General features: G+C 39.2%; 1 protein-coding gene across 1 annotated transcript in view; it reads left to right on the forward strand.

Annotated features, from left to right (window-relative positions):
- The window catches only part of LOC111231160 (netrin-G1-like), a 54,654-nt gene that overhangs the window by 13,014 nt on the left and 25,670 nt on the right, over nt 1–15,970 (forward strand). The window contains exon 2 of the mRNA XM_022758179.1: nt 9,685–10,328. Within this exon, the coding sequence (XP_022613900.1) occupies nt 9,685–10,328 (644 nt within the window). The remainder of the gene's footprint in view (nt 1–9,684; nt 10,329–15,970) is intronic.

The following is a 15,970-nucleotide window of genomic DNA, read 5'->3' on the forward strand; positions in this document are numbered from 1 at the left end:
CTTGTCTGCTGACGCCCTATGAATCCCAATCAAGGCTGCGTCCGTGGATTGCGGCGCGTTTGATTTGCCAAGCAGTGTACTTCAAAAGGCCAGACTGGCTGTGCTGCAGTCCTCAAAAGGGACTGCTTTGGCAAGGGCTACATTCCAAAGGGCGGAGTGCTTGGCATGTGGCAAATCGAAACATGAGCGCCGGGAGAAGTTTGTGTTTTTGTTTTGATCAGACATCTGCGCCAATAGCAAGTTACAGCCGTCACCTCTGCACCCTCTGATGTGCTGCTCACTTCACCCACCTGATGCAAATGTTTTCATTTTGTTTGCTGCGTGCAGCCTCGCACATGACACTTAAATGGAAGATACTGATGTCTTTGCGAGTTTTACCTCCTTAACTACAACTCATGAATACTCTACATTTTGTTAACAATTTTTGAATGCATTTAGTACAGTCTTAGATTATTCTGTGATTATGCCAAGCAACCACATGGTCTGTGTTCATTTCTGTACAATTTGGCATATCACTCTGCCAACCTAAATAGTTATAGTACTATGTCTACAGGCATTTTGCAAAGTATTATGTACAGTATTTGCCATCTAAATACAAAATGGACATTTTAAATAAACAGCTAATCCACAAACAGGAGAAGTTGATCTACAAAATAAACCTCCACAGAAATAAATCACATATGTCACTTGCTTGTGTAATCAGTCACAGTGAGCATCAAAAGGGGCACTTCACTCATTTTACATATATGTTTAGCATAGCTAAAGCCGATATGACTCAGACCTACAAGTCTAGCGTTATTGGTATTGTGGTCTAGCTCCACAGGATCAAAGTTTGACTTATACCAGACACTAAATATCAGGATCTCTCAGCCTCTGCTGTTTTTTTAATTTGTCTGTTGCAAATCTCCATACTTTGTGAAGTGCAATACTAAATTGATGGAGTGCAGATTGACTTGAAAAGTCTGTACTGAATTAACTTTTTTTGACCAAAATAACTTCTGACACCTTAAAATGGAGCAAAATTTCATTATGAAACATCTTCACAGGTTACAACTGTATATGAGCAGTTCAACCTGTGTTTATGCCTTTCCTGATCATTGAATTTTTTGGATAAATGAAGGGATGACGCTATATCAAAATAAAAAGAAAAAAAGGTGAGAAAAAAATAAAGAACCTTGTGTAAGAGAGATTTTATTTTTAATCACCTTGAGACCCTTCAAAATTATCCTGGGACCGCCAGGTTGACAATCATTGGATTACATCAGGAAGGTTGGGCTACTTAATTTTCTAAATATGCAGTGGTTTTCTGGAATGGCAGGAAAAGCACATCTCAATTTCTGTTAAGTGTATATGATTTGTAGTACATGGCTTAAAACACCCATAACCACAGGCATAGCCTTTGAAAATGCATGGACGTCAATTATTTTGAGACTAACACTCACATGTTCTGGCCATTTAGGCTATCAAGATAATCATGTACGATGGTATTTCTTGGATGTGCATGATATTGAATTGCCATTATCTGTTGTCAGGTCTCTGACATTCATAACCCTCCAACCTCAGATATGATATGATGGAGCACTCACAGGTCAGATGTGCAATCCTCTTGTCCTTCATTCCTCTGAAGGTCAGAGCAATGAAAAGCCTGGCTCTGTTGTGAGCCACTTCTGGCCCTGACTGCAGGTCATTAAAGCTCTATTGAGTTTCTGCCAAAGCTCTGACTCTCCCAATATCTCACCATGGCTCATCTCAGCTGTCTCTTCCGTCAGGGTTTATACCAAGCCCTGAAAGGATCAACACCCAGTCTGAGTGTTCACTATACACTTGAGCATTCCCTCCGCTGAAAAGTCGACCTAGATCTACTTTGATATCATCCATTTTGGCCTGTCTTCTGTGTATCACCACAAACATATGATCCTCAGTTATATCAAGGTACTGTGCGAGTGCGCGGCAAAGAGAGCTTGCCTTTTCCACTGACTGGAAGTTGAGAATTTATTGTGGTCTCTGATGGGCATCGTGTGATTTTGTCAAGTAGTGCATCAGCTCAAATCATCGTTATTTTTGTTGTCCTAAATCAACTCCCCGAACACTGAATCACAGCTGAGTGAAATCACCAAGCTGACATTTGTCAATTTTCTCCTCCTCTGGTGCGCCACGTGAATGAGGATGGACATCCGGAGGTGTGATAGAGGGGGTTTGGGCCAGCGACAGGTCTGCAGGTGTGATGCAAAAAGGTTAGGAGGTGTAAGGCCAAGTAGGATCATGGGCTGATTAATCCAGCAACACCTCAGGTCCAGTGGGAGAGACTTCTCACAGCCACAGAGCCTTTGTAGTGAGGCAGTTACTGAGGGCTCAGCATAAAACTAGCAAAGCACACACAGGTCACAGACTCACTGATGTCATATTACTGTATGTTTTACATTGTAGCTTTACCTTGAATGGTAAACAGGTAAATAGAAACAAAAAGGTAATTAAAGTTTATTACCAAATGATTGCTGAGATTGGGGAATGCAGTGACATTGCTATAAGAAAATCAAAGATGGTCATGTCACCAAGAGATTAACTTATTTGGATGACAAAATGGAGGTGAATGGTAAAATAATTACCCAGACTGTCTGTAAACATCCATCACAGTTAAGAGACCAACTTTTCTAATTCCAATGTTGACCTGTGAAATGACTTGAATTCCTTCACCTCAAGGGGTTGTTAGACATTTCGGTTTCTCTCACATTTGCTTATATCTCCAAAGAAAGTGGTTTAGATCATCTGGATAAACGAAAGTGGTAAACAACTTTCGTCTCACCACACATGTTTTTAGCTCCCTTGTACCAACATCAGCGTTTCCATAGATCTCAGTGGTTACTTTGTTGTGTACAGTGTTGAAATTACCATAAAGAAGACCTGAAGAAGTTATACAAAAACGAGGATTATCCTTCAAAGTCAAGTATTTAGTAATTCAAATCATATTCATGATTTTAAAAAGTTCTAAAGAAATTTAATGTCGTATAAACAGTGTCAAATGAAAAAAACCCAACAACTTTATGGAAAGAGAGAAATAGAGGTTAAAGAAACAGTGAGAGAGGATGGTTGTACAGATGATCATCATTTTCATCTTCATTATTATCATCATCATCATCATCATCATCATCAACAATCTGCATTGGAAATGCACTGCCATTCTTTCTCATCTTAAATAAACATTGCATACAGTATTTACTGTATGTTTGCTTGTGCTGCTTTTGTGTAGGTGAGAACATTGGAGGAAACTGTTAAAAAAAATCAGATTAAATGAGTCGTTATTTTATTGTCTAACAATTTGATTTAGTATAATTGCTGCAACTATAACTGACAATATAAATATCATTATTATACCCTTCCAGTATTGTGGCATAGGACTGAACTGCTGTGCAATTTGTGCACTGAATGATATCTTTATATGCTGTGGGTCTCTGTTTATACCCACAAATAAATAAAATAAATTACCCCCCTAGACTGTTTGGTAATTGATAGCATAATATTTCTTATTTTTTCCTGAAAAGTGGTCATCACTCAAATAAAGTCAAGCCAATTAATTTAGAAAGCATGCACTGTGCAAAGCTGCCTCAGAGCAACCCTGTCTCCTAGAAATTACATTTATATACAACTAAAGCAACAGCAAATATGCCTTGCGATCGGATTACATTTTCTATTAATGTAATGAGAAATAATAACAAGCTCGAATTAAAGGAGATGGCTGGAGTGGGAGAATGAGGTGAGTTCAGTCTGTGATCTGAGCTTCAAGTCCAGGAATCTGTCAGCTAAACTGATTGGTTGGATTGCCTGGACCCATCCTTCAACAGCAGCTGTCACTGGCCCTGGGAATTTATCTGCCGAGCCACCTCTCGTGTCAAAAGGCACATCAACAGGAGGTTGCGCTCTGTCAGTCTCGTAGGCCATATGTCACTCATTTAAACATCTGCCTCACATCATATCATCATGTGCCTGTGTGTGTGTGTTTGTGTGTGTGTGTGAGTGTGTGTGTGTGTGTTTAGTGTTTGCATGGATTTTTGTATGATCTGTGCATTCCCACAATTTTTTGACATATTCTATGTGGGTGTTAGGAGAGAAAACATCAGTCACTGTATTTTTTGTGAATTTGTGTGACAGCATTTCAAAGATTTTATTGATTTAATTGGTGTGGAACAGATATATATTCTTTTTTGTGCTATATGTTCTGTCATGGCTCATTGATTCCTATAAACTATTGAACATAACCATGAATTTACATATGAATATCCACTAAGCCTTCATGGTTGAAGAGTTGAAGCGCTGAGTGTCCGGATTGCTTTATATTCCAGCGAATGACATTTGGATTCACATTCCCAGCTCAAGTCTCTCGCTGTCTCTGTCTCCCTTGTTCTCTTGCTCTCCTACTGTGTGTGACACCCTGATATTGGATTGACCTTATAGGCTGCAGAGATTGGGACATCATTAGCTGCGACCAGCCGCAGACTTGCTGCTCAGACCTCCTGCACTAAGCCACTGCCCCCGGACGGATCATATAGCATTGATAGAAACCAGCTGGGCTTGGTTACACAGCAGCCATGGTGGCAAAAGAGATGTCAGCCATACCAATAAGAGACAGGCCATTAGAAGCCCCGCAGCACTGTACTGTAGGTTATGTACTGTAATGTAAGTAGGTGCTGAATTGAATTAGGAAGACAATGTGACTGCTATGGCAGGAACTGGTGGGGACCCTTTCAACATACAAATAAAATACATTTTGTGTGTCGGTGAACAGTTTATTAAAAAAAGGTGAAACATTTAAAGCAGTGTAAGCTACATAACACTTTTGATCCTTGGGAGGGGGATTAAGTATTACAGCAGCATATGAAACAGACTGGAGAGGCATTGTATGTCGGAACAGGATAACACGGTAACAGTTTATTTCTGTTCAGTCTGTTATTTCAGAACAATTTTTGAATGTCCTGAAAGTTTCCTGTAAGGTTACAGGAAAAGTAAAGAAATAGCTCCGAGACAGGTATTTTAATTAGTTCATTTATCTGTGTTGATTTCCAGAGGAATTTCTTTGAAAGAACTGCTTCGTTTAAACCCTTTAAATACTTAGAGATTTTGTTATTCACCTGTAGACAAATTTCACATTTCTGCCTATTTAGCTGACTAAAAGTCTCAAGGTTATGTTCTCTTAGCATTGGAATTAATTGGACCAATCAAACAGTTTTACCTAATTAGTATGAAATTACATGTTTCATTTTCAGGAAACTTTGGAAATTAGGACTGTACAGACTTAAAATAAAGTGTTACCAAAAATTAATTAATTATACACATATAATATCCTGTAGGTTTTAAAACAGTATAAATGTTCTAATGTTCCAGAAGAAAGCAACAGAGCAAATATATATCTTTATGTATTCAGAATAATAAAATACAATATGAAATAACTGTTATTAAAGGGTAATCCACTGATTTAGTATTCCACTTCCATAAAGTTAGGGGATTTTTTGGAGACAGATTTTTAAAAAGAGGGGTCGAAACTGAAGCAGCAGAGGCCAAGATATCCTGACTTTTATTCCCTAGAATGGGTCCAGCTCCAAAAATACTGAATCCTACAACTCCCACAATGCAGCTCACCAGTTGATAGACTACCATGGCCCGGTTAATTGCCCATGTCATTCAGTCTCTGTGTCTCTAGCTTTCTGTTATAAATTTCTCCAAGCCCATGTTGACATCACCATGACATCATAGAATATATTCTGCAACTGTGTGTAAAGCAACCGTTGGAGTGACCCTGCATATGAAGTGTATGTATATGTATATGTATATATATATAGACACACACATACATACATATACGTATACATAAACAGTATACACACATATATATATTTATATATTTATTTATTACACATGTGATAACACAACTGAATACAGTAGCAGGGCAAAGTGTTTATTGATGACATAGTATTATACAATTAGGTAATTGTGATAATTATGTAATATAATACTATACAAGTGTAATGATAATTATTTTAATAATAATAATTAACAGTATGCCTATGATCTTAACATTTCAGAGTGAAAAATACTGTTATGCTCAAAAATCTGGTTACATCATCAACATGTTACATTTTGGTTAGATATGACATTAGAATAACCTATAACTAATACTTTCATGGCTGCAATTCTTTTTCAAGCATGGGTTACATTTTTCAGTTGGTCGATATCTCATTTTGGTACAAAACTCTTGTTTCTCTCTAATTCTTTTCTCACTATCTCCCTCTCCCACAGCCATGATCACAGGTAAAGGATCAAGCTGAGAGGGCTTATTGTTTTTCAATAGCTTCCCTCCGGCATAGTACTGAAGCCCTGGGTCTTAAATGACCACAGAAGGTATTGATCTTCATAAGGCACTGTTTTTGTTGTTAAATAACCACCGCAGGAAATCCGATGAAAGGTCCTGACCTTTCTCTATCATTTCACCTACACTGGGGCTGTAGCTATCCAGTACGGTGGGGTTTACTGTGAGAGAGTAAATACCGTACATGTCACTTATTGTTCGATTGGAAAAGTGCCTTCGCATTATTGAGTGTTATTAACGACAGAAGGGTCAGCCAGCCAGCTCCCATATGCGAACGGGCTCCTCGGTTAGAATGATCAGTTCCCTGAAGGCCTGAAGTCAGGGTAGGCAGCGAGAGAATGATTATGGATTGAATTTATGACTGCTTTCCACTGGTCTCTGAACACTTCTTCTGCTGGCGGGATGAAGCAAATTTCTCTCTCTTTAAAGCTTCTATTTACTCTGCTTCTCACTGTTCAGCTGGGAAATCGTTTTTCTCATTAGCCACGGATGCTGCGGTCTGAGTTCTTTATATTGTCTGTGAATAAGGCTCCCATTTCGGAAGATGCAGAGGCAGCCACCCCACTGCTCCCCTGAACCTAACCGTGAAAACAAATGAAACAAATATAAGTGAAAATTCATGCTCTTGAATGACAACAGGGAAATCACTATCTCTCAATGTCTGTGTCTCCCTCCCTCCCTCCCTCCCTCCCTCTCCATGTACTGTCAAGGTCTGAGCTCTGAGCAGACCTCCAAGGCTGTTCAAGCACAAGAAGGGAATGTAACGAGCCTCAGCACACATCATTGGTAAACAGTTGACACAAGTACAATGTATTGTCCCCGTGGCCATACTCAGGCAGCCACCATCCTCCCGATTACCCCTTAACTCCCTCTTTCACATCTCTCTCTCTTTCCGTGTTTCTGTTTTCAGCCTACAGTATGGCCTTTCAAGCTTCATGTTGGCTCGGCATGTGTGTGGGTGTGCATGGGCGTGAGAGGAGAATGCAACTAAGATTATCCTTTAAAAAAAAAAAAAAAACCAAAAAAAAAAAAACCCCCAAAAGAAAACACACACACATAGCAAAAAAAAAAAAAAAGGTATACTTATTTTACATTCTCTCTTCCTACTCTCTCACTCTCTGTCTTAGCAGCATAACCCTTATTACCCTCCTAATTGGATAATGCAACGCTCCTTTGAGTCAGGCCTAGTGACCCACAATCCCTCAGCCTTGTTCTACCACATTGCATAGTTATCACTTCTAGCTGAGGAGCAGGTTTGCTGATAGCATATCACAGTCCCACAGGAAATAAAACGGACCACGGAGATCTGTATCTGAAAACAGGGAAGTCATACATCTTCCTGTGAGGAAGATAAAGCAACAAATAAAAATTTTCTTTGGGTGAGTAAAATTTAGGGTCCTAACTCAAAGACAAAAAGCAGCTATTGGTCTTTTCAAATAAAATTTAATGGCGTCTGCTTATCAGTATTCCTGCCAGTGATCTTCTCTCAGCAAAGTGGCAGTCTGGGTTGAATGCACTGCAATACTGGAGAGATAAGCGGGTAATGTTGCAGATAGCACTGTTCTCACCTTTAGATAATTTTGCGTGTAGAGTGTCGGATGATTGCTGATTATCGAACCGCTTTACAGTTGATCTGAATCTCATCAGCACTTAACCTCATTGTTCCTGGAGCAGAGGTGAGAGGAATGTCAATTGGAGTGTGTCTTGTGCTCTCTGGCTCTGTTTCAGCTCTCTCTCTCCCTCTCTCTCTCTCACTCTTCCTCTCTTTTCTATTCACACACACACACACACACACACACACACACACACACACACACACACACACACAGTCAGAGTTCTCTACCCCTCTCACTCTCACAAACAAACACAAACACATCAAGAGCTCCTCTTTCTCCCAACCAACATGCTCACATACACATATCCAGACTCTGTGGATGTCTATGGTACAGAGCAGACAGAGGCCCATGAAAAATGCATGTCCTTTTGCGTGTTTCATAAGAAACACTCATCGGGATTCCATTCCCATCTCAGCTGAAATACCACACAGGAATATCAATTACACTGGCAATTTGGGTGGCAGTGTAGGCAGGGATGGCACTGAACGAGAATATGGGATCCGCAGTGTCATCTTAATGAGAGGGTCACCGTCTCCTGCAGCTCTAGGGTCAACATTGCTTGCGCAAATTATAAAAATACACGTTGGCCTGAATGTGAAAGAAATCCTATTGAGTACGGTGGTAGAATCATGATAGGATGGAAAGCCAGCAAGGCACTGGAGAAGTAAATAACCCTTCAAGGAAAAGCAGACCAACAGCAAACCTAAGAGATGCTTTATGGTTTGGAATCGTGAGGGTGGGACTCTTACAGCGAGCTGCTTCACTAACAAGTGTTTTTTTCCTCTGAATATTTTATTCAAAACTGAATATTTAACTGCCTTTCTGACATTTCAATTGCTTAACTTCTCTTCCTCAAACTACAGAGTGCAGCTCATCCAGAATTTTTTTTTCTACCTATTGTCAGTGTCATTGTTCAAAACTCCTCCTGCACAAAGGTAAACTGACGAGTTGAATTTCATATATGTGGCTCACCGCCAGTCGGTTCAAACTATTATCACTAGCAGGGAAACAGTTCTGATACTAACCAAAAAGATCTCACATGAAATTCAAGCAGTTTAACACAAAAAACAATTAAAGTCATGCCCTAGCACACTTGCAATGTGTGAAAGCGCAATTTAATAACCGGGTTCTCAAGTATAATAACTGCATGTGTTTTATTTTTCTCTTTACTTTTTTATAACAGATGCTGCCATTATATTTGCTTATATAATACAGCGAACACATACATGTCATACATTTTAAATAATTTCACAATTGACAATCTATTAAGGACAGTAGTAAAAGGAGTAGTAAAATAAAAAGATCTTTGCTCATAACATTTGTATTATTATATTAAGGAAATTTGGGAAATGTCATTTGTCTTTCATGGTGTGATAAAGAATTGCTATTTTTATATATAAATGGATCAATAACCAAAGTTCAACAAGAAACAAATGCATAGCAATATTATGAAGATATGATTCCTTTTGCATGATGTACAACCTCACAGGGGGCACACTTATTTTATTATGTTATATAAGCCAGTGTCCCCAAATTTAAATTTAAATTACTCAGTTCTTCATTTAGGACATTGTTCTTTGAAACTCTTTATTTTGTAACAACTCAGTAAAATTAGTCATTAAAAATTATAACTATACAATATAACGCACATTTTTATACCCTGTTGCCACGTGCGCTTACATGTGTATATATGTGTTTGTTTCTTGATAGGAAAATCCTTACATGTGCAACAATGAATGTGACGCCACCACTGAGGAGCTGGCTCATCCTCCCGAGTTGATGTTTGACTTTGAAGGTCGCAATCCCACAACTTTTTGGCAGTCCTCCTCATGGAAGAAATATCCAAAGCCCCTGCAGGTCAACATCACGCTGTCATGGAACAAGACCATTGAGCTGACTGACGACATCGTGCTGACCTTTGAGTCAGGTCGACCAGAGCAGATGGTCCTGGAAAAGTCGCTCGACTACGGCCGGACCTGGACCCCGTACCAGTTCTACGCTACTGACTGCCTGGACGCCTTCACCATGGAGCCCAAGACAGTGAACGATCTGACCCAGCGCACCCTGCTGGATATCATCTGCACTGAGGACTACTCCAGAGGCTATGTGTGGAAGAACGACAAGACGGTACGTTTTGAGATCAAGGACCGCTTTGCCCTGTTTGCCGGGCCTCGACTACACAACATGGCCTCACTGTACGGCCAGCTGGATACCACCAAGAACCTGAGGGACTTCTTCACCATCACTGACCTGAGGATTAGGCTGCTGAAGCCAGCCACTGGTGCCACCATGGTGGATGAGAACAACCTGTCCAGATATTTCTACGCCATCTCCGACATCAAGGTGCAGGGCAGGTAAGAGTCATTTACATTTGTCAAAACTATCATGTGGCTGGTTTCAAATGTACAAAAATGTACAACTGTTCACTCTCGTGTTTCTCCAGGTTATTTTAATGTGTATCTCAAACGGACCACTTTAGTCTTTTCTTTTTTTTTTCAAAACGGCTGGAGCTCTGTGATGAGCTTGCAGCACTTGTCAATTTCCATCCTTGTCTGACGATGAATGAAGACAAGTTGGGAGAATTTTTGTGGAATTATAATTATCACACAGCATCAGTATAAACCAAGGACTGGCCAACCATGTGCCATGAAGAGCCAGCAGTCGGCAGTTTGTTATTCCAAACAAAGACACCACACACTGATTAGCACTCCTTCAAGTAGAGAGGAATAACTCAGGGAAATCACCTGCTGAGGGGGATCAGTAGGCATGAAAACCTACAGACTGTTTCTTCTCCATGGCATATGGTTAGCTGCCCCTGGTATAAACCAACCTTTTCTGTGTAATACTATAAAGTTTTGTTTAAATTTATCTTCCAAGTGGAGTTCTGGTGGACCACTAGTGGCACCAATATCAACTGACCAGCAGATTTTACTTCCACAGACCAGATGAATGAATGGAAGTCTATGGGTCTTTTTTGAATGGGAAGTTTCCTAACTGTGGAAAGAAGTTTTTAAGAGGAAGCCACGATTACAACTTGTTGAATTTTCAAAATGCAAAGGAAAGGAGCATCAATACCTCCCTTCTTTTGGCCTATAAAGCCAACTATTTAGTCGCTCAGTGTTTACAATTGAAAAGTGTTAAGGTGGGCTAACACTAAATTCAACACGGCCCAAAATTCTGTCTTTAAAATATGTCTGAATTGGGGGGAAAGAACTTTTCTTTTGATGACTATGAATGTTTTTATACCATTACAAAACTTGATTGTACATGGTTTCTTATTATAATTAATTCACTTTTCCAGGGTCATATTAGCCGTACAGATTATCACAATTAAGGAACACATTTTCATTTACTATTAACACAAGCAGAAGTCTTGTGTCTGATAAACTGGTAGTCTTTCTTGGTAGAAAACAGTTGCTTATTCCAGTCGAAATGTAGCAACATTAGCATTTTCCGGATGCTAATTCAGCTGCTACCTGCTCCACTATGTTCACCAGCTAGTTAACTTTGCCTGTCTGCCATTTGTTGCTGAACAGTGTAGGTGGGGCAGTGAGGCAGTGTAGTGTAGTTTTGCAGGGAACAAGGATAATGAAAACATGCAACTGCAGGTCAGAACAACAACAATCCAAAAATACATTTAGAAATAGGTTTATGGAGCTGCGGGGGACTGCAGAGTTGTGTGATAATTCTGTGTTGGTTCATCATTACAAGCAACCCCCCTCACATTACAAACTAATGTGAGCCATTGTTATTATAAAAAAATACATATATATATCGATTAGGGCACCTTTAAAACGAGTCATATGTGAAATTAGAATTTTTTATCTAACCTGTTTAAATTTAGTTACTCCAGATTTTCCAGTTTTAAAACCTACATTTTCAGTAAGACTAAGAAGATTTCCAATGCCTGTTTCATTAACACAGCTTGCAGTTTTGCAGCATATAATATCTTCAGTGAGTCATCAGAATGTCACTGCAAATATCAGGGAGTGGAGACATTGTTGTTTCATGATACATGGAAATGGCCCACATGGTGGTCGTAAAGCCTCTACAGCTGCTCTCCAAATGAGACCCGTGTCGCTTGCTGCAGTTGGTTTATATGAGGATAACTAGGTTGGTAATGACCCATCAGATGGGCCCTAGGTGAATTGAAACAGTTAGTCCCTAATTAGAATTCAGTCGACTTCAATGGCAGATTAGAACCATTAGCATGTTGGGTAATTGGTAGGAGACTAATCTTGTAATTAAGAGCATTTGCAGCTGATTAAATGGTAATCATCAGGGACACATCAGTGAAACGTGGAGACATTCAGAATTGCCAGGCTTTGGTTCCAAATTTAGCCTTGGCCTGTTTAATAATGAGTAGATTTATGGTTTAATCTATGAGGTTTCCTTTCTGAGCAAGATACAGTTTTTGCTTTAAATAACTCACATTTTCAAAGATATCTAGGTCTCTTTTCTTAATCATCTTTGACTGCTGGTTGCAAAACCGTAAAACAAATCAGTCACTGAACATCCGCTGTTATAACTGGCAAAAAGTTTGACATAATTTCATGATGTGTGATGTCTTTGATCACATGCCACAACACATTTTTCATAATGTTGGTGTGTGATATTCCCATTTCAGCCCTATCAGAGAGATATACATGTTCTGTAGTCAGACACACTCTTCCAATATCCACACTCATACTGTAAACATGAATTGATAAGTTCTAAATTGCAAGACCTGCTACCCAGCACAGACTAGCATCTCCCACAGATATCTTATTTTACCATTCATTAGAAAGAGTAGCAAAAGGTTGGATGGGGGGGAAAATAAGCTATTTTGCCCAATTTTCCATCCTGCCCCTGGGCATCAAATTCAATTTTCCAGCAAAAGTTTGCAGTGAGAAAAGAAAAGAAAATAAACATACGATTTCTGTCCAGAGGTGGATCAGTAACTCACTTGAAAGAGGGTGATGGAAGTGGGTGGGGAGAGACTGATTGGAGTTCCCACCGGCTTCAGCAGCCTCCTGGCTACAACCAAATGTGAAAGCCTTATCACAGAATGGCCATCCTGTCCGAGAATACCCAGAATACTTCATAAACACTGATAAACTTACACACACACACATACACACACACACACCACACAGCTGAATATGTGCAACGCCAGGTAACTTGCAAATATGTTCATGAATGTCAAGGCTCTGAATGGATCCTGGAAAACTGCAAAAATGTCAAATTACATTCTAAAAAAGGTTCATGAAGATAATAGACAACTCCTAATGAGATTATATAAAAAAAACTACTCAAATAAATGAGCCAATGAAAAAAATTTAAATCCTTTGGAATCCATTTGTTATTTATGTACATTTTTATGCTCATTTTGTAACTTGCGCATTAATGTTGTTATATTCTAAAGAAAAAAATATGCAAACAAACAGAGAACTTGTTGTCACATTTACATACAAAAATACAATAAAGCTGGATAACAGAAAATCTGCAGCAACTTAAAATATCAGCAGTAGAAGAGATACCAGTTCGTCCACCAGTATTTCAGCCCAGTTTCCAGCTTACTTCATATTGGACGATTGCGTGCCTCACAATTTACGTCCAATGTCACCATTCAGTACAAATGAAGAAAGTAGTGTGCCCAATGTGTAGCAAGGCAGAAAGAGCATGGAGATGTAGGTGGTGGATAGGGCGTAGTGAGTCTGACTTTCACACAGTAAAGTTTGCCTTTTTAACCAGTCTTTGACAAATCTTGAGTTTGGATGGGAGTAATGGGGGAGTAATGGTACTACTTTTACTACTACTCCCCTCTAAAGCAGCAGCAATGGCATATAGCAATATTGGTAATGTGAAGAAGTGAAAAAGCTTTAGTTGATGTCATCACCATCCCCACATAAAAACAGTGAATTAGTACAAATGTGTGGAAGTAAATAAAACAGCATCATCATTAAGGTTCATTGGTGGCTTTGCACAAGTTGTGTGTAGAAATCTTTGGTGAATGAGGCTCATTAGCTGTAGACTCTTGGAAGTCATTGAGAGAAATCCTGAACTTAAGTGCCTGAGGCAGGTTGAAACAAAGCCAGCACACTAATAAAAGTAAATAACATTTCACTCAGAAATAAATCCTGGGAAACTTCAGATGCTGCACAAGACAATATAAAAAGAACCAGAATAGATTTTTCTTTTAATAATCCAAGAATTGTTGCAGAACAGGAGTTTATAAAACTGACTTTACAAAGCTAGAAATCACATTGCACTGAAAATGCTTTGACAAATCTCCCTGAACAATGATCTTGTATGATAGAAAAGTGATGGGCAAAAGAAAACCTGAGGAAAAAAGGTAAAAAGGGGGATTTTTTTTTTTCACCTCTCCTGAGTAGAGTCAGAGTGTGTTGTGAGGCTAGCCATGCTATTGATTTCTAATGTTATTCCACATCAACGGGAAACAAAAACCTTGAACTGTGCAGGCTGTCCCACCTTTCACGTCTCCCTCTCCATCGTTCCTCACTTATTGATCAGATGTCTGCTTGTTAATTAAGACATGACCGCTACTGGCTGGCTGCACGGTCAGAGCTGCACATCTGCAGGGCCGCAGCAGGGCCTGGGAATGAGAGGCAGCTAATCCATAAGTGCTAATGTGCTATTTCTCTCATCTCCCATGTCATTCTCTATTTTTCTCTAACCTTTTCTCTTGGTTTTTTTTTCCTTACTTCACTGTTTCTTTCTCTTTCACTTCCCCTTTTACCCAGTATTCAAGGATTGTGTTCAAGTAACCTTAAAACTAACAACTATCCAACATGGCTAGGCCCTTCACGGTGTGGACTGGGCAATTCACCATCACTGTTTGTCCGCTATAATCTCCTGCTATAAAGTACAGTAAAACAGAATTCACAAGTAAACAGAAAATATAAATATTGATATATTCTTAAAACTTTACCACTGGGTTGGTGGTTTGATCACAAGTTCAAGTGTCCTTGAACAAGACAGTGAACTCCTATTGCTCATAATGGCCAATGGCATCTCCACTATCATGGTGTGTTTGTGTGGGTGAGGCCCAGAGGCACATTGTAAAGAGCTGTGGTGCAAAAGCATTAATGACTGTAAATGAAGTTTATTTGTTTATGGTAAATTTACTTATTTATTGAATACATATTAACTTGTAAGGAATTCAACTCCCCAACTGCCTTGTGAATACAAGTGTGCCAGGCATTTGTTTTTCATGCAAGAGAAATTGACCTGAATGAATCAACGAATGCTGACATTAAATTCAGAGATATGCACTTTGACAGACCTCAGACTTCACACTATGGCCTCTCTAACCACTTAGTTGGGCTGCTGTGTGAATACATGTATAAGTGTCGGTTTCATTTTTCACTCAACTGCAAAAATTATTGTTAGCATTACATTACATAACCCATGTGGGCATCTTGTGCGACGCATAGGCCGAATTCATTAGATCACGTCCTTGGTTGTTTGATTGATAACCTCCCTGTCTTCTGATGATTTCCAGCAACAGCTCTTCATAAATCTATTAACCAGTCTGCGTGTCCTTCCTAAGTCCTTAACAGCCAGCTAGTTTCAAACTAGTGATTTACTTAATTGTGTTGCATTAAAACTAAATTATTTTTTATCCATTAAAGACTTTGTAAGGTGTCAGCCAGTTGCTAGAAAACATCTGTAGCGCCATACATGAGTCAGAAAGAAGTTATTGTTGCATTATGAGCTGTAACATAATTGCCAGTTCTGTTGTTTTTAAGGATAGCCAACCAAGTTTTAAACTCTTTTGTAAACGTTGGTATGACTATTTATGCATATGCATCATGACATTTAGGGAATATGCCAACCTAACTGGCTATTTAGTGTGATATTATTGGCATTCCATTTTGTAATTTGAGATTTTTTGTGAAATGTAAATCTAAAATCTTCTCAGCTTGTATCTTCACTCTAAAGCGTTTTGGATCAAGTGTCCAGTCAGATACATCAACCGTATTTAAATGAGTTA

The sequence above is a fragment of the Seriola dumerili genome, unplaced genomic scaffold, assembly GCF_002260705.1.
Source record: "Seriola dumerili isolate Sdu_G_001 unplaced genomic scaffold, Sdu_1.0 BDQW01000291.1, whole genome shotgun sequence".
Lineage (NCBI taxonomy): Eukaryota > Metazoa > Chordata > Actinopteri > Carangiformes > Carangidae > Seriola > Seriola dumerili.